General features: G+C 44.0%; 1 protein-coding gene across 1 annotated transcript; it reads right to left on the bottom strand.

Moving 5' to 3' along the window:
* Positions 1–3,502: 3,502 nt before the first annotated feature.
* HAPSTR1 (HUWE1 associated protein modifying stress responses) lies at positions 3,503–18,986 on the bottom strand. Its single transcript, XM_084270977.1, has 4 exons — positions 18,661–18,986; positions 17,609–17,689; positions 13,468–13,743; positions 3,503–4,643 (listed from the first exon to the last, which is right to left on the bottom strand). Exons 1-4 carry the CDS (start codon positions 18,878–18,880, stop codon positions 4,399–4,401), a joined length of 822 nt encoding a protein of 273 aa, XP_084127103.1. The 5' UTR covers positions 18,881–18,986; the 3' UTR covers positions 3,503–4,398.
* Positions 18,987–19,179: the final 193 nt, after the last annotated feature.

Here is a 19,179-nt window from a genome sequence, read left to right as displayed (position 1 = left end):
CAAGGTGATGCTTCTGTACTGCTCAGAAGTTATTTGGTTGGTGTATGTCAAGCTGATGAGGGCAGCATTGGAACAGACTGTTGTCCTTGCAAGATGGGATGAGGCACCCACAAGAGACTGACAGCAGAAAGCACCAGTGTTGACCACAGAGCCATTTCATCACGAGCTCTCAGAGAAAGTTCTCCAGCCTCAAACTATCTAGAGCTCCTTCCAGAGGCAAGGAAAGCTTGAGACAAGCAGTTAGAGAACTACAGTGTCTGCCTTGTTACCTTAAATAACCAGAGGCTCTGGAATGAGCCACAGGGGATTGTGGCTACTTCAGGCAGCCACACTGCCCTAGCCCATGCAGTGAACTCAGTGGAACAAGTCTGGTGTACATTCATTATCTCTGCCAAAATATTACTAGCTCCATCCTAACACTCAAAAGATGATTTTTTTTTTTCAAGGCATTTAAGAAAACTTTCCAAATCCCCACTGGAACTGGGATTTTGATGCTGCCTAGAAGTGAAAAAAATGTTAATGTTAATTAAAAGAAGACATTAAGTTAAAGGCTGCTGTGAAATAAAGCTTTCCTTCATAGCAACACTCAGACCTGCTGGTAAGAGCAAGGAAGCAGAGAGTAGTTTGCAGATTAAACAACACAGACATAAGCCAGGAAAAAGTGCTAATTCAGACTGGTTTGAATTGGGACCTTAAAAAGCCCACTTAGTTGCCCAGGGGCACTCTCCACTAGCCCAGGGTGCCCAAAGCCCCATCCAGCCCAGCCTGGAATGCTGCCAGGGATGCAGCAGCAGCCTCAGCTTCTGTGGGTCCCCTGTGCTGGAGGGTCCCCACCCCACACAGTGGGAAGAAACTCTTCCTATCTGATGTGAATCTCTCTTCAGTTTAATTAAAGCACCTAAATTTCACTCAAGTCCAAAGTCAATACTGCCTAAAACCTCTTAAAGGAACACAGCTGTAAGATGCTATTCCTAAATATTAATGAAGTTAAACTGTGCCAAGCATCTCATACAGGTGTAAGTACACCCCAATTCCTACAACCTTCATTAGTCCACACAGAAAGGACAGCTCAAGTGTAGCTGCACTCCACAGCTGCCTAAGCACATTCCTACAGAAAGCCCTGCTCTGCAGAACCAAATAAGCCTGGTGACTCACACTAACCAGATCTTAGTTGGCATTTACTGATGGACTGTACTAGCCAGAAACTTCAAAGAACTACAAGGCAGCCTCATTAGTTGTATTCATCTTTTTTTTATTAGGTTTATTATGACTTAAGATTTTTCAATTACTCCAGCTGGGTAAACCACATTTGAGAGTAAGTTTAACTGCAGGACTTCAGTTTCAGCCAAAATCATTTTTGCATTACTTTATTGTAATATAGATTTAAATTGAACATTTAAAACTTACTTCATTAATAAGCAAGCCAAGCTCAGTAGCTTCATTGCAGGATGTACTTTATGTAACTTGTCACACATTCATGTGAGATTTGATGTACATGGAGGAGAAGAGACCGGACAACTTTACCATTCAGAGAGGAACGCAAAATAAGCACCATTTTACCAAACTAAACAGTCCTCAAGTCAGTGTTTCTTACAGAAAATCAGCTCGTTTCTGGCTCCAGGAGCTACAGCTTGCCTAACAGCTGAAAGCTACTGCCAGAATGTCAGCTTTCTACACTGGCACAAGAAATAGGCTTCAAAGTAACAGGTACTTGGCTTTTTTTTTTCTCTCCTTTTTTAACAGACAACTTCTTGTTCTTGTGTTTGCCAGGGGAAAACATGCATTTTTTTGATCATTCTGGCAGAGGTTAACAAAGAACAGCCAGCTGGGGCTAAACAAAAAACAATCCAAAAATTTGCCAAATATTTAAAGTACAAGCAAAAAAAAAAACCATTAATGCAACCAGTTTAATATCTAGGCCTGCTTTCTAAGAAAAAAATGGCACAAATTAAATAAAAAGCCAGATAATTTAGTTTTAGAGAGTACTAGACTGAATTAATGCTCCAAAGCATTAACAGGATTGATTTCACTGCAAGGAAGAAGTGATTTGAACAGGCTCTGTATATTTGGGCTAGACCAGTCCATATATGCAGAACTGATACCATTATGACATTGCCTTTACCACATGTAATAGTCAAGTGTGTCAAAAGTTATGCACAGCATAAGCATCTCAGTTGTACAAGCCAGGTAATGAATAAACAGAAGACCTGAAGAATGTTTCTCACATGTCCTTTCTGTCCAGGACTCCAGATTTTTCTTGAACAGAAAAAACCCTCTTGCCAACAGCACAATAAATGCTAATAGATATATTTAGACACCATCTTCAAAAAATCCATTGAAAATGCAGTCTCTGAATGAAAACTAGCTTTATGCAATATTAATTTTACATAAAATAAGTCTTATGAGTCATAGTTAATAGAAGAAACTGAAATTAATGTATACCAAGTCTTCAGGTGATGTGCAAGTTCAGCTATGTAACACAGGTGGGGGTTCTGAGCAGTCCTTACCATCTTGCTTTGGACAGTTCTTACACTCTCCCCATCAGCTACAGAATCTCTGGCTACAGTATTGTGCAACTGTTGACATCAAGAGCTCTTCCATGTAAAGAAATCTGATGGAAGCACCACAAAGCAAGGAAATCATGCCCTTGGCAGAGCACGTTGAGTTCTGAGAATTTCACACATCATTGCTGTCCTGACTACAGAACACCAATGTAAGGACACCACAGGGAAAGGAACAAAAGTACAGTGAACTCTGCTTCAAACAGGGAAGGTAATAAGAGAGATCTGAGTCTACAAGCATGTAAGCAAAAGCCTTGAAGAGCTGTATATTAACATGGAGCTCAAGGTGCCTTGACTTAACTTGACCACCACAACTCTTTCTCTTAGTATTCTGAATCTTCCCATAGCTACATTTCATCTGAGAATCAGCCTATGCTTCCAGTCAAAGCATGCACACCACCTCACTGAATACCCATTCCCAACTTGCAGGTTTGGAGCTCTTCCTTCTCTTATGCCTCCTGTGTTATCCCTTCCCCAGGCAGAGATTCTGAGGCCCTGAAAGCCAGAGCTCTCCTCCCTTAAAGTCCTGCCACATCTACATGGAAAAGTAGTCAGGGCACTGAGACTGACACGTATCCTTCCCCAGTCAGGAACAGATTTGCAGCAAATCAGTCTTGACCTCTACTTCAGTTCTACCTTATGCTTATGTTATGGCAGCCAGAGTTCAACACAAAAAGAAAGCCATTTCTCCTTTTAAATTAATTCACCCTTATGACATGTTTATCCAGAGCTTTATAATCAACTTCCAGTTTTAAATTATTTTCTTAGCACTTCAGAGAACCTGCATGTAAATCCCTCTGAAAGAGACAGCATCACACAGAATGTTAAGTTAGTCCAAGTTTCCACATGTGACCAGAAGTCTTACTTGTTAGAACACACCCCTTTTCCAGCTATCCCCTCCCCTTCCCAATTCCCTCTCCTCCCACCCCACCCATGGGCAATTACTTCACAAGAAATGTAAAATGGGATATGGGTGTACACAAAAAGCTACCCTTCACTAATACTGAACAGAATACCCATTTCCCAATTACAGGACATCTTCCTCTAAATTTAGGTCAGCACTGGTGCAGTCTGTGCCATGTATGATTACCACAAGGATAATACCAGTAAGTACGTGTTTTCTCAAACTGGTTTTAAATCCTATGAAGTTAATTGGGGAAAAAAAGTTTAATATTGCTACTTCAGAGCACTAAAACACACAAAGTGAATCCAATAAAGATCCTTGTATTGTTTCAATATTAAGTATTAATTGCATGACCATCATAGCACCTCTTTACATTATCACACAATCACCAGAATTATCAACTGCTGTTAAAACTAAAAAGAGTACAGTCCAATATTTATAACTTGCACACTGTTACTATACAGAAACTAGGTGCATGGTACAGTGCTGCAAAAATGGAAGCCTGCAGTTTTGACAAAGATGCCAAGTCATGTTGTAGACAATTTTAGTCAAACTGGCAATACTGTTTAAGCAAATACTCAACACAGCAGGAAATAAAGGACAAAAAAGCATTCTATAACCAAATAAACATCTGAAATTTCCTTTCCCTTTAAGAATGCAAGTAAGGTCACTTTTAGCCTTGGAACAGATACATGTTCACCTATGATGATCTTGCTAACTACTACACAATATCTGATGTCCTCTGCTAAGAATATAGTTTAAGAAAGCCGCAGTTACAAGAGGCATCTAATTCAGTAACTAAAATTTCCTTTAATGGCAATTGAATTTGTCTTAAACAGTGAATATGGAAAGATGGCCTCACGTTTCCTTTTCAATAGTACTCTGAGGATCAAGTGGCTTTCAAGCAGCATGGTGGGTTTGAATTTTTGCAGTTTAGATCATTCTGTTGCGTTTATGAGTTGGAGAGTCTGTAATGACATCGCCACACTGGGCTGAGGTACGCTTTCTAGTTCCACCATTGTCCAAGTGGAGTGCCATTTCTTCTGATATGAAAGTGTTCAAGTCAACATCATGGAGTCCATTTCTCCTTCGACTAGCATTGGAGCCACTGCTCACGTGAGTGGGCGAGCCTGGGGTACTTGAGCGAACACTTATACTAGCCATTGCACCACTAAGACCTAGAGAGAGGAAAAAAAACAGGGTTTAGGTCAAACAGTAAGATAAAGTTAGTTTCCCATGCGTGGCAGAAGGGAGGACACTCAGCTGGCTTCCAGCAAGATGTTAGAGGGACTTCATTCTGTTATTTGTACCATACTTAAGGTCCAGACCACACTTCCCAGCCATCAGCACATGTAAGAATCCAGCAATTGCTACAACTGCTTTTTATGCCAGCAGCTTGTAACAGCACACTACAGCAAGTACCAGCTGCACAAGCATGGCATGCTTTACAGAATGCATACTTACTCTTGAATGAGTAGGCTGTTTCAGTCTAAAAGCTTCACACCAGACCAGCAGTTCACAGAAGGAAAATTCCCTACCAAGAACCTTCCCAGCTGACCTGAGTTTCAAACACCACAACCCTGCTCTCCCTCCTACTCCCTCAGTCACTGTAGTTCTAAACACTGATGTATGGCAGCAGATCTCACCTCTACATCATGGCTACTTAAAAAGCTTTGTCATGGCAGCTGCTATTCACTAACTCAAGCATTACCAGACTTCAGAAGAGCACCTAACTAGCAAGCCAAGCAAGATAAAATTTGCTACTGACAGATGTGAACCAAGACACATTCACAGCCATGCTGCTATTACTTTGCTGTATGCTCAGGTTAAAGTGTTTCATTAAAACAGAAGCTTTTCTTGGATAAAGGGCATAAATCAGAGAACCATGAACTTCATATTAAACTGTCTTCACAGTGTTGCTATTACCACTTTGCAAAAGCAGGACATTTTCCCAAACATCAGTTTAGCAAGGGCTAGTACATGGAAGCCTGAGTGTTTTTTGGAATTTAGAATTCTACTTTATTTGTAGATAAATAGTTCAGAGATAAGACAAATCATTGTTATAACAGCTTCAAATTAAGAGTGTTATTAGTAAAGTAGAAAGTTGGCCTTAGAAATAAACTACCAAAGCAAGAGTCATGCCTGAACAGTAGAGCAAGATCTACATGTCTTTCCAGCAGGAAGAACCAGACAGTGTTAAACTGTCCAGGGAGATTTCTGTCTCTAACCTTCAGAATACTGAGCTCTCACAGATTCTTCAGTCTCAGGTTCTCTAGACCTTTGTCCTGCCATCACACATGCATGTGTGTGTGTGCAAAGCCACTTGACATACAGCTTCATACATGGTCAAGGAGGCAGCCAGAAGTCAGAGTAAAGGACACCAAAGCCCTGTCTATTAGCTGTTGTTGGGCCAAACTTGGGCCCTGTGAAAAAACAACTCCTACAGGTCCTTAGAAGGGGAAAAAGAGATAAATCCATTGCCAGAAACCTCAGAAGATAAATTCTAAAGCCACCTGCAGCAGTAACAGGTTCATGTACAAGCCAAGAAGAAACAGGCCAACCAGTGTCCCTATTGAGGCTGCTGAGTGACCATTTAAAGCCCAGATCCCCCAACAGCAGAGGATGTACTTTTACACAGACTGGGTATTAGGCAACAACCAGTAGAAGCAGCCACTAATCCCTGATGCTTTCTTACAGCTCTAAGTGGTGTTCCAACACAACTCAAGCATAGGCTGAAGCCTGACAGGAATCCTGCAGGTTTTTTTAATACTGAAAGTGGCATTTCCATTCACAATGCCAAGAAGCATTTAAACAGCAAAAACTGTGTCAGAATTATCTTTAACTAAAGCAAGGTTTGTTCCAGTGCTCCCAGAATTAAGGTCAAACAAACTCAAAACCATTACAAGAAGAGCATATGGGATATATCTGCCAAAGTAAAGCAGTTAATTGATAATAAATAAACTTCTGAGCAAAAGGGCAATGCAGACACGGTAAGCTGAACAAATTCTGCATGTTGGTAGTTTATCCAGGTAACAAATCACAGTTCAAAGACAACAACAAGTTTAATTTCAACTGGCATAACAGACATTAGGAAAAGCATTAATTCATCCTGTACATTTTAACTGAAAGAATTTGACAGTGCACTGGTGACACTGTTTCAAATCCAAGTTGATTGCAGAGATTCCCCCACATTCCTACTCCAAGCAAAATTGCTCTGAACACACAAGCAGTGCTGTTACACTGAACATCACTTCACACCATTTATCACTTTCATTACACAACCCATAACTAACCAAGTGACCAATACACTAATTCCACTTTATCATGTCCTTTTCACTATGCCTACTGCCTAAGGAATGCTTATCCTAAGTAAACCCCAAAGCAGAGCTGTGATGTTAAAGAGTATTTTTTGGCATTACTTAACAACTATGTTTTTAAGTTAGAGCCTTCTCAAGTAGTAAGGTTCTCTTAAAAATAGCAGATACAGAAGTCAGAATTAAGAGTTGTGTCTGTATTACACTATAGCATGTTCTAACACAGGCTGCCAAGGCTTGCAAGCAATGCCTCAAGCAGGCACTGGCTTCCCAGTATTTCAGTAATACCAAGTCACTGTACATAACAGGACAAACAACCTTCAGGAGGTAACTGAAAAGGTAAAATCCTCAATCAAACCTGGTATTAAAAGCAGGACAGTAGTTTTGAATTAATCTCTGTAAGAGCACAAGACTATTGCATCACAACACAGACTTCTAGCTGCAGTTTAACCTTGCATCTCATTTCTGTTTAATACTGAACTAGTGAATAACAGTCACTGAGTATGCTAACTGACTGAGGGACCATTTGGTGTTAGTTACTAGCAGTTAACCATATAACAGAGCACTAAACATCCATCCAAGAGAGCAGAACTGTCAAATGAGTCATATAATAGCAGTTTAGGATTGGGTAATTGAGCCAACATGGAAGACTGAAAGAAAACTCAAGGCAGGCACTGAAACACCAAGCTGCCATCTCCTGGAAGCAGCATCTTCCAGGGCAATAAGCAATGGGATTGAAAAGATTATCTTTTTGTTGACAAAGAAAGAAGCGTCTTTCCCAGGTTGTAACCAGCAGCTCATTTTTTCTTGGGAAGTTGTAACACAGAAGAGATCACAGAAAGCCCATTTATTGTGAATTATTCTTCGTTTCCAGTGCACTGAGAGCTCTTCCCAAAGCATTTAGCCATTTAAGACAACAGCAAGTAGCAGCAGGTAGGATGACATGACTGTTACCAACACTATTTCACAACCTCAAACTTCTGTATCATGATCAGCATGACCTAATCCTAGGCACATCCAACAAGCTGGAGATTCAAAGAGCTACTGAAGTTTCTTTCACAAGCCTCATGACCACCCCTGAAGTCTCCCTCTGCTTTCTAAAGGACACATTTCCTTTTGCTGAAGGCCTGTTGTGGTTTTGCTGAGAGACAGACACCAAGCAGCTGCTCGCTCTTGGAGGGGGGAGGAAGCCAGAAAACCCAAAACCTCAGGGGTCAGGATAAGGATAGTTTACTGGGATAACAGAAAGATATAACAACAACAACAGCAGGACTTTATAGCCAAATAGACAAAACTGGTGATATGCAATGTAGTTCCTCAGGCAAACCACACAACTCAGACCATACAGCTCAGAGCTATCCCAAGACTGGCCCATCCCCAAAGCCACACATCCTGGAGCTGAGTGCTCCTCCCCCTTCACACTGAGTATGACATAACTGCCATGGAATACCCTCTTTGGCCAGTTTGGGTCACCTGTCCTAGCTGTGTCCCCTCACAGCTTCCTGGGTACCCCACCTTCTCATTGGCAGGGCAGGATGAACAACTGAGAAGACCCTGACTGCTGGGCAACAACTAACCCATCCCTGTGTTCTCAGCACGGCTCATCCCAACTCCCAAACACAGCATCCCACCTGCTGCTAGAAGAAAATTAACTCTATCCTAGCCAAAACCAGGACAAGGCCTTTAAGGACACATGGCTCTTTCTCCTTTTAGAAAACAAAAGGATTGGAGATAATATCTGAAATACTTTGCAGTACCTGTTTCATTCTTATTCCTGCCATATCTTTCAGCCATCAACAATGTGGCATTTCATAGTCAATAGTTTCACAAAAAGCCTCTGCTTCTACCTAAAGCCATAGTCTAACACATTTTATAGCTGCAACACATAATTAGTACTGGTCAAAATGTCTTAATAATAAGTGTTCCAAAACTATCAAGTAATTAGAATTTTAGCTAAAAGTCTGTTTTATGGAGTATGAAATATTTAGCATAACAAACTCAACTCCAAATTATGTATCAAAACTAACCTAATAAACTGTAAATGCCATTTTACCTGCACTATAACCACGTCCATAAGAAGTAGGAGTTATTCAGTCTCTACCACAACAATTTACAGGATAACTACTGTTTGGCATAATAGCATTAACTACTGTTCCCCAGAAGTTCTAATCAGGAAGTAAAAAAAAAAGAACATTCACTGAAGAGTGTGACTAAAGCAGGAATTCTTTAACCCCAGATAAACACAAACTGGCACACAAATAGGCCCCTGTCACTCCTGTCATATTCAGCACTCCCAGAAGAACAAGTTTGAGCAGGACATAGCAATACACAACTCTGATAGCTATACAGGCACAACCCTGAAGCTAAACTTCTAAATCAATACAAACTCTGGTCCCACGTCTCCTCCTCTACCAACTGCTGCTTCTCCACTCCGCACACTGCTCATATTTTATACTGCAGTTCAATTAAGAGAGTAGGGAAGCCTCACAGCATTCTGACTGAGAAACTGGCTGCCACTGGCCTGGACAGGTGAACCCTCAGCTGGATGGGCCCAAAGGGTGGTGGTGAATGGAACAAAACCCAGCTGGAGGCCGGTCACAAGTGGCATCCCCCAGGGCTCAGTCCTGGGTCCAGTTCTGTTCAACATCTTTATCACTGACCTGGATGAAGGGATTGGATGCTCCCTCAGTCAGTCTGCAGAGGACACTGAGCTGGGAAGAAGTGCTGATCTGCCTGAGGGCAGGGAGGCTCTTCAGAGGGACCTGAACAGGCTGGACCCATGGGCTGAGACCAGTGGGATGAGGTTTAACAAGGCCAAGTGCAGAGTGCTGCACATGGGACAGAACAACCCCCTGCAGCACTACAGGCTGGGGGAGACTGGCTGGAGAGCTGTCAGGCAGAGAAGGACCTGGGGGTGTTGGGTGGCTGCAGGCTGAATATGAGCCAGCAGTGTGCCCAGGCAGCCAGGAAACCAGTGGCATCCTGGCTTGTGTCAGAAATAGTGTGGCCAGTGGGTCTGGGGAGGGGATTCTGCAATAGAAATTCATGCTTTCTACAAGGGCCAAGCCACACACTTCCACACACTAAAGCAAAGGTTCCTCCACACCTCAAGGGACTGAATCACAGGGATATATATCAACATTAAAGCTAAGGGGCAAAAGAGCCAACGCTCCCTCACTGTGCTGTTGCCCATCCACACCATTTTTAGTTAAGAATGCTCAACTACAACACATTTCAGCATTGCCTTCCCAAGCTTGCTTCCTCCCCTCCTCAAATCATAGCATTTCCTCCCATTATGCTGGGAGAAAAGTCTGTGACACATGGAGCATACCCCACACTAAAAGAACACAGTATCCTTTCCAACATGTACTGGGCACAGCCCCTACTACTGCAAGGCTTAGAATGCCAGCTACAGCCCAGCAGAACATGACATGGCACGTGGCAGCTTTTGGGAATCTTATGATTATTAGCTCTGTTAGATGCAACTCTCATTTGAAACTCTTCTTACAGAATTGGATATGGCAACACACATCCAGAAGCAGATGAAAATATCTATGCTACATTTTAAGGACTGGTAGAAGTTAAAAACCTGACTAATGAGGTGCTGAACCATAATTTATCTTCATCACATCTTAAAACACTAAACAGATGTACAGTTCATGAAGTTCCAGAAAAATCCACTTGAACTTCAGAGTAAAATATCCTACTATTACCTTGAGCTAAACCCTCAGCTTTTCTTGGGGGCTTTAATTTCTTTTCATGTACTCTTAGTTCAGGTTTCCAGTCATGCTGTATTTCAGGGGTAACCCTTCAGCACACTAGTACTGGAAAGCTGATATTATAGGCAAAGATATTTTTTCCCCCATTTACCAGAGTTTATTCTCCCAAGAAATTCAAGTACCCTTAAGTGACACTAAGGGTTTCAGAGCACATGTGCCACAGTTTGCAGTTAGACCACATACACCTTTAACACTTGTGGCTATATAGTTTTGTCACAATCACTTTGCCTTTAGGTACTGTAGGAAGGCTTTGAAGCACAACAGTAGAGAGGAAGTTTCCTTACAGCACAAAAACTATCAGTAACTAATATCACAAGGTTAAACTAGCTTTTGTCAAGAAAACTGCCAACTACCCTGTGGAGCTATAATATAGGTCAGGTATAACAATGCTGGAAATACAGGTAAGGCAAAAAATCAGGTTTTAACAGATTGCTCTCAGGTGCAGCATCAGTTTAAAATCATACCAATACCTAAAGATATTCTTTAATATTTTAGTCCAAGGCATACACCTAGAATTGTGTTTGACATTCGACTAAATATTTAATTATTAGATATGCTGTTCCCATGGCTTCCACACAATGTCATTATGAAACATTTCTACATTACCTATACTTTTATCATGTATTTCCCCAATTTAAGAGCAAAGTCAGCAAGTTACAGCACCATGTTCTTTAGACATATATTAGTACCTGTCTCCAAGAAGATAATAAACCAATTCTGCTCCCACAGAACTTTACTTGATGTCACAGATTTCTTTCTATCCCTACTTCACTAAGGTCTTGGATTTTAAAATTCTGCCTGAAATCTAATTCAGCCCATTCACCTTAAAAATAAAGAAAACACTCTGTTTCTACACCAAGTCTACCAGCACAAAACAAGACCTCACCACTTCATGTTCCAGTCAAAAATTCCCCTCCAAACCTTAGTCCCAAACACTTGCTGAAACTGCTACTCACTATTATCAGTTTCTCAGGTTCCCTCAATACCTCAATGGAGCAAATCACTTGTGCCAGAGGTGAAGAAAGCACAGCCCTACAGAGGACACACACACCTGATGATCCTATACAGGTTTCAAAATCAAAACCCAGTTCCAGGCAGCCCTATGATAAAAAGGGAAGTAGTTCTGGAGTTTGTTTAATCAACATTAGAAGGGGGAGGAGAAGCTGAACAGAGACTTTGTAGACAACCTGAAACACAGTTCTGAGGCCAAATAGAAGCCCAGTTACTACAGGATTAGCACAGAACCACTTGTGTCAAAGACCAGACAAACTGTTGTGAGCCTGATCCAGAAGGTGACTGACATGTCATCTTGTCAACCAGACAATGAAGGGGAAGAGAACATTTCTAGGCCCTGCAGCACTAGTACACAGCAGGGAACTTCCAACTGTCCTATAACCTAGATTAGGTCATGATATAAGAAAGAAAACTTTATACCACATGGTTCAGAGTCCCATGTTATAGATAAGTGACTTCCATAATCCACCTCTGGCCAAAGCAGATGCTAAGAAACAATACAAGGACATGGAGAAAGCTGCATTACCAATAAAAACTCAAAGGTGTTTCCTTTGCTTAAGAGCTCACCACACTGGAATCTACCCAGCTTACTCTCACCCAAGCACAGCTTTATAGCTAAAGCCAACTACACATTGGATTCAACTGTAGTTTCAGAAAACAACACTAAGAATGCTTACCACACATCAGTTGAGAGCCAGCTTCTGAAGCTGTTCTCAATGAAATTAGCTTTAGTTACTCAAATACTGGCTCACAGAATTCTCTAGCCAGCTTCCAACATGAGAAGGAAAACTGTCAAAAACCATGGGACTGAGTAGAAGCATGCTTGGTTTAAATGACAACAGAGCAGCAGATAATACCAGAATTAGGCTGTCACTAAACAGTAAGAAAGCAGCAAAGACTGCACTTACAGGAATCCACTCATCCAATTAACACATTAGTTCCACCCCCTACTGAGAACACTGAGACAGTAAAACCATCATTAAGTTTCACAGATTGTACTTCTACATGGCTTGATTTTCACTTTTTAGAATGGTCTACTATTGAGACCTTCAGGTGTCTGCTACCCTACATTTCCAAAAGTCTTAAACCCCACAAGGTGGACTGCTTTGCTTCATTTCACCTCAGAAACAACATAAACACTGTTTTCTTTAACACTTGCTAGGTAACAGTCCAGTATGGAATAAGCTACTAAATATGAATCTGAAGAGAAAAAATATACACTACCAACACTGCTGGTGATGTAAAGGAAGGAAATTTAGTGTGACACTGATAGACACTGAAGTCAGAAAGTGAACTAGAACTAAGCTCTGAAAAGGATTTCAATTATTGTAATAATGTGCAAGAGAAATACCACGGAAGAAAGTAATTAAAGTAGAATACTAAACAAGATTATCCAGTGCATAACAAGGCTACTGGAATCAGGTGAGATACTCCAGAGATAGTAGAAGCTTCAGACATTTAACTTCCCCTAAACCCCACAAAAATTTGCTTGCTATTTGTTACTAGACAAATCTTAGAAATATTTCACAGGTTTCTAGAATACTATCAGCACTTTCCAAGAATTCTGTTTATTTTAGCATTGGTGCAAGTGCCAAGTCTCCTCATGCTTCAAAAATATGACCAGGGCTTGATAGTTATTGTTGAAAGCAACACAAATCCAAAGCTTTTTATACAGTACCTTTTCCTCAATCAAAATATTCGACTATGCAACTTTTTAGTAGCCAACATGCCTTTATACATGCAAAAACACCCCTCAGAGAATGAGGATGCCTTCAGTTGGAACATCAGGTGCATGACACACGATGACACACCATCAGTGGCCAAGAGCCAGACATGCTTTAAGAACCCCCACCCAATTTTAACCAAGTAGTAGTATTGAAAGAAGTTACTGTTACCATGCAGAGCTATGGCTTCACGGAAGGGTTGCAAATCAGTCTCTACAGATGAGCTAGTTTCTGTTGAAGTAGCTCGGTTAGGGGATACTACAGTCAGTCTTGGGGGAGCTCTAGAATTTCTTGGAGGAGGAACTTTTCCACATAGGAAGCTGATCAAGTCTTCTCTACGAATAGTTCTTCTGCGTTTTTTAACCCAAGCTAACACATCCTTATTCCGGCGCTGGTAGCCAATCTGAATTCCTACATCAAAGCTGCGCTGATGGGCATCCACACTCTCTGCAAGAGGACAGAAAAGAAGTGGTTAGTGTGACCAAGAGAGAGCAGTGTATGTAGTATGGCACATTACTGATACAGCTTCCTGTCAACCACGGGAAAGGACATCTTCTACCCATTACTGTAAGAGTTCCAGCTTGGCTGGCATTGAAGAGGTCCTATTAAACAAAAAAACCTACAAAGTTCCACCCCCTTTACAAGTCAGAAAGTCAACAACAACTTAAGCACCACCTAATAGCATTAGCTACACTTCAGGTCAATATTACAGCACTGTTTATGAAACCTTATTAACATTAAAAGCACTCTGAGCCTGGCACTTACTGTCCTCAGACTGACAAGTAACTGCTCTTCCCAATTCTGATAAGGAATTTTCTGAAAACTCTAAAGCAATACAAGTCCTACAAATTTCAAGTGAAGAGCTAGTTAGAACCCAACTGTTCCCAGCACCCTTCAATTAAAGAACATACCCCATACACAGGAAGTTTAAGAAAACTTCTTTCCCCTTTAATAGATCACTAAGCTTGATGCACTAAAGCTTTAAGCACATATTGTGCCATTAATCACACTACAAAATGTAACTTCGTTCCCCATTGATGTAACTGGTCACCTGTGGACACCAGTTAACTGCACCTCAAACTCTGGTAAAGTACATTTCTGGTTGCTAGTCTGAGTAAGCTGCACACAACAGGAACAGGTGGGACAGTATTCTCTACACAGTTAGGCTCATCATCTTTGCCACAGATTTGTTATCAAGAGTCTTGCCAACAGCTATTTCAGTTCTATGACAATTGCTGCTATGTGAGCTCTTCCCCATTAGGAGACATCAACATCTTATTCACTCCAATTTCATTTAGTCAATTTCCAGAGATTCTTTTTTTCAAATCTGACAGCTGATTAAAACAGGGGGGTTATATTTTTGCCTTACTAATTAAGTCCAACGTAAAAGCCACTTGCCCAGAACATGAAGAGATTTAAAAATAGCTAAGGTAGTGGTTACAGGTAAACAGTAACATACATATCTAGCCTGTTTTCTCACACTCAAGAAAAATCAGTATCAAATACTATTCTTAGACCTGTATTCTAAATCACTACTTAGATGCTCCACAAACAGCACCACTGAAATCTACAGCATAAAGAGCAGCACTTCAAACATAACACAGCCTACCAAGAGAGAGAAACATCTCAAACTGATCACAGTTCAGTATCAGGGCTTTTAGAATGTAAGCTGTACAGGTACACACAGAATACACTGTCACTTTTATGCACACTATGTATTTTGCCTACTCTGCTTTGAAATCAGAAGGATAGATCTGCAAGTGTTAACTCCTGAGAAAGCAATGGCAACATGACATATTCCCCCAGCCATTTTAGACTCCACAGCAGCTAAGGCTCCAAAACACTCTCTAGTGAGCTGCCCACACGCTTCAGAGCTGATCTGAAAGTTGACAATATTCCTTTAATCATTTCCTGAAATACAAGCAAGTTCTTCTGAGAGGTGAAGAGCACAGCTCTATGTCAACAACCTGTCTTCCTTGTATAGGAGAATGCCTTACAGAGGACTAGCAACTAGTGAAGAGGTCAAACACATTGGCTGCTGATGTAGCCTGGACAAACTTCAAGTGTCACTGCCACAGGAAAGATTAGATTACAGTGACAGCTACAACTACTCGTAGTTTTTGTGAAAGTCAAAGCTGACATCACTAAACATTCAGCTTTAATCAAGTAAATTGTAGGCTCAAAAGGCTTATTCTAACATATGCCTAAGAATTTCTACACTGTCCTTCAGTTCCAAGTCCTACACTATAAGCCATGCCTTCACTCCTTGAGTGCAATCTGCAAGAGCCTGGACAAGAGAAGGCTGTTCAAGGCCAGGTTGGATGGGCCCTGGGCAACCTTGTGTAGCTCCAGGCCTGGAGCTTGGTGGTCCTGCCTGTGGCAGGGGGGTTGGAGCTCTGTGACCCTTGGGGTCCCTTCCAACCCATGCCATTCTATGATTCTATGATAATCAAGCATCTTTAAATGATGCCTCTGGCACCAGCACCAATCAGAAATTCATGATACAAGACCCTCCCTGTGTGGTGTGGTATTAAATTCTCATCTGTTTTCAGAAAAAAAGGGAAGGTGTTCAAGACATCATGGTGTTTTCCCCATGCACTATTCCTCATGCACTATTCCTCATGCAGCTCTTGTCAAAAGAATTTGGATGCATCAAAATTACAAACATTTATCAGATCAGAAAACAGCTGACAGAGCAAGAGGCAGTTTGTGGTATTCAGTTTGCCACACCAAGTACTTCTCCAGTGTTTTGACAGAGTCCTCCAAAAACACAAACATTACTGAGTGCATGAGAGACAGCAGAAAATTTTTAGAGCCACATTCATCATGAGCAGCACTTAACTGTTTCAAGCAATGATCTGTTTCAGGTGGTACATTTTGGAGTATCTCCTTACACCTGACTAAAGGCAGCTTCCTACTTGAATTCTAGTTTCCCTGACCACCATATACACACTCTTCTGTTAGATACAGTATTTCAGAAAAATAGGGCTCATTGTGCCTATAGCACAAGTAGTGAAAATAAATAAGACTTTCTAATAAAAATGCTGTAAGGGAGAGCAATGCCACTTGTAAAAAAAACCCTCTAATTATTCCAGACAACTTATTAGCACTACCTGCTGCCACTCCAACGCCAAGTGCCTAGCAACCCACACCATGTTCTAGTGACCCACTCCCTTGGGCCAACACCTACCCTCTTTGCAATGTGCTGACCCTCTATATGACCTATGACATATACACAACCTCCAAAGGCACTTTCTGCAAAAATCAGGTCTCAGTGAGCATTATGCACCTACATTTCCTCCTTGCTCTGTCCACATCTATCAGAAACCAGATCAGCCTTCACAAATGTTAACAACTTTGCTTAACTCTAAAAACTACAAGAATAGTCACGTGGTAAAAACATGCAGTTAGAACTACAGATAATGCTGGACAGACAAAGAAAAAGCACACTCCAAAACAATAAATAACCTACACAAATCAAAAGAGTAAGGCAGAAAAACAACAAATCATTCCTAGGAATACAAGTCAGTAACAATGGGAATCCCACTGAGCCAGTTAAAGCCTCTACTGATACAGCTATATTTTTTTATTCTACAGTCTTTTAAACCAACTAGAAACGATCCTGCAGAGAGGAATTCTTGTGATAACTTAAAGAACTGCAGAGTTGAGAAACAGACCCTGACGTAAACACCCAGTGAAACGGCACAAAAGCACAGCCATGTGCAGAGTGCACTCTTATCAAAGTTTTGGCTAACACTGCTTTCTTACAGCACCCTGAACACACATTCTAGTGCTTAAAATAAACTGGGAAGAAGCCTCGCTGCCACAAGATGATAAAACTTCATTACATAACATCCAAGCCCAATTTCACAAACACTGAACCTAACCTATGCTTCACTGCAAACCCACCTGTATTTTGCTCATATTCCAACATTTAATACACCAGGAAGGAAAAATTCAGTACGAAATGCAGGAAATTTCAGTACTGTTTAATAGGTTATTGTACTTTTCCCCTGAACTCAGGGGAGCAAGCCACACATTAAAACCACCCTTTTTCAAGGGGCTCAAAGTCAAACAACTTGTAAGTTATTAGTCACTGACATGAGGCAACAGAAAATATTCATCTATCGTCAGCTAAAGTGGCCCAGGGAAAACCTGCAAGATTCAGGAAGCAGTCCCGGGTTAGATTTTATCAGGGTGAATAAGAGACATTAACAGGCCCTGCTTATGAGTAAGCCGGGGCAGGAGGCAGAGTGGGGCCCGGCTGGGCAGGGAGGGCTGCCGGGGCAGCGGGGGGGGGGCAGCCCCTTACCTTTGTAGAGGTTGGTAACCGCAGTGGCGGCGTTCTGGAAAGGGACCCAGAGGGAGAGCCCCGGCTGCTGGCACACCCGGTCTGCAGGGAGGGAAGGACACACGCTGTTTATTTTGGAGTCACCAACTCCGAACGGCCATGTTAGGTTTCGCCATTTTGTTCCACATTCCGAAGACAAGTCGGGATCAGGGCCGAGAAGGGCGGGTCGGCAGCGGGCCGGTCCCGGGCAGCGGGCGCGGCGGCGGCGGCGCCCCCAGCCCGCCGGGGAAGAGCCCTGCCCAGCCCCCGCCCGCAGCCCCCGCCGCACAATGGGGCCGGCCCCTCACTTCGCCATTTTGTCGGAAGCCTCTTCCCTGGGCTGGGCGACAGGAGCCGCCGCCGGCAGGGCCAGGCTTTCCGATCTGCCCCCGCCCTCCCCGCCCCCGGAGCCCGCCGCTGCCCGGGCGGCCGCAAGACTCGTCCTGGCCGACCGGGACCCTCGGGCACGGCGCCCCCCGTCCAAGCCGCTCTCCGACGGAGCGCCCTGGCTGTCCGGAGCCGGCAGGGCCCCGCCGGCCGCCCTCCTGGGCCAGCTCCGCAGCCAGCCGCTTGTCTGGGCGAAAGGAGGGGGGTGGGGGGGGGGGCGGGTGTGCGCAGGCCGGGCAGACGGAAGAGCCGGCCCAGCTGCTCCGCTGGAGGCCGCGAAGGGCGATGTCCGGGCCGCGGGTGCCCCTCACGCCATTTTGTTTTCCCGTCTGCCTCTATGGACGTTAGCGGAGCCCCTGGGCCGGAAGCCCCCTCCTCCTCCTCCTCCTGCCCAGGCCGCTCTCGCCGCCGCATCCCCTTTGTGACGCCGCGGCCCCGGTCCCATCCCACTCCACCCCGGCGGCTCCGCGGCCGCCCCGCACCTCAGCGCCCCCACACCTCTGTTCCCGGCCTTGGCCCCAAGCCCATCCCGCTCGGGCTCCGCCGTCCGCCGAGGCCGGCCCCGCTCCAGCTGTATCCCCCGCTGGGGCCCGTCGCCGCCACTCCCCCACCCCCCCCCCCCCCCGCCGCCTTCCCGCAACGCTCACCCTTGTAGAGCTGCGCCACGGCGGTGGCCGAGTTCTGGAAAAGGTGCCAGAGCTTCTGCTGCTTGTGCTCGGGCTGCGCCGCTGCCTCGTCCTGCAGCTCCGGGGCCAGCGCCTCCTCCTGCTCAGCCTCAGCCAGGCACTGCCGCTCCCACTTGCTGAACCAGTGCTCGGGCCCGTGCTCCTGGATCTCCGCCTCGCCCTCTTCCTTCTTGTCCTCCATCCTCCAGCCGGCTCCCCGCTCCCCCTCGCCGCCGCGCAGGCCCGGCTCCGCCAGGCAGCCGCGCTCGCCTCCCCTCCGCAGCTGAGCCAGGCCTACCTCACCCCCATGCTCCTGCGCTCTGCCCGTCTCTCCGCCGGCTCCAAACACACTGAGCGCCGGCACCGCCCCGAGCACAGTAAAAGCCCGTCGGAGACGCTAAGAACGTGCTGCCGCCCAGCGCCCGCCTCCGCGTCCGACTGGCCGCCGTTGCCCCGGCACTGCCGGTTTGAACGTCACCTCCGGCCCTCACTGGGCGGCCC

This window comes from Gallinula chloropus (genome assembly GCF_964237585.1).
Source record: "Gallinula chloropus genome assembly, chromosome: 15".
Classification (NCBI taxonomy): domain Eukaryota; kingdom Metazoa; phylum Chordata; class Aves; order Gruiformes; family Rallidae; genus Gallinula; species Gallinula chloropus.
This window is presented reverse-complemented; position numbering and strand designations above follow the sequence as displayed.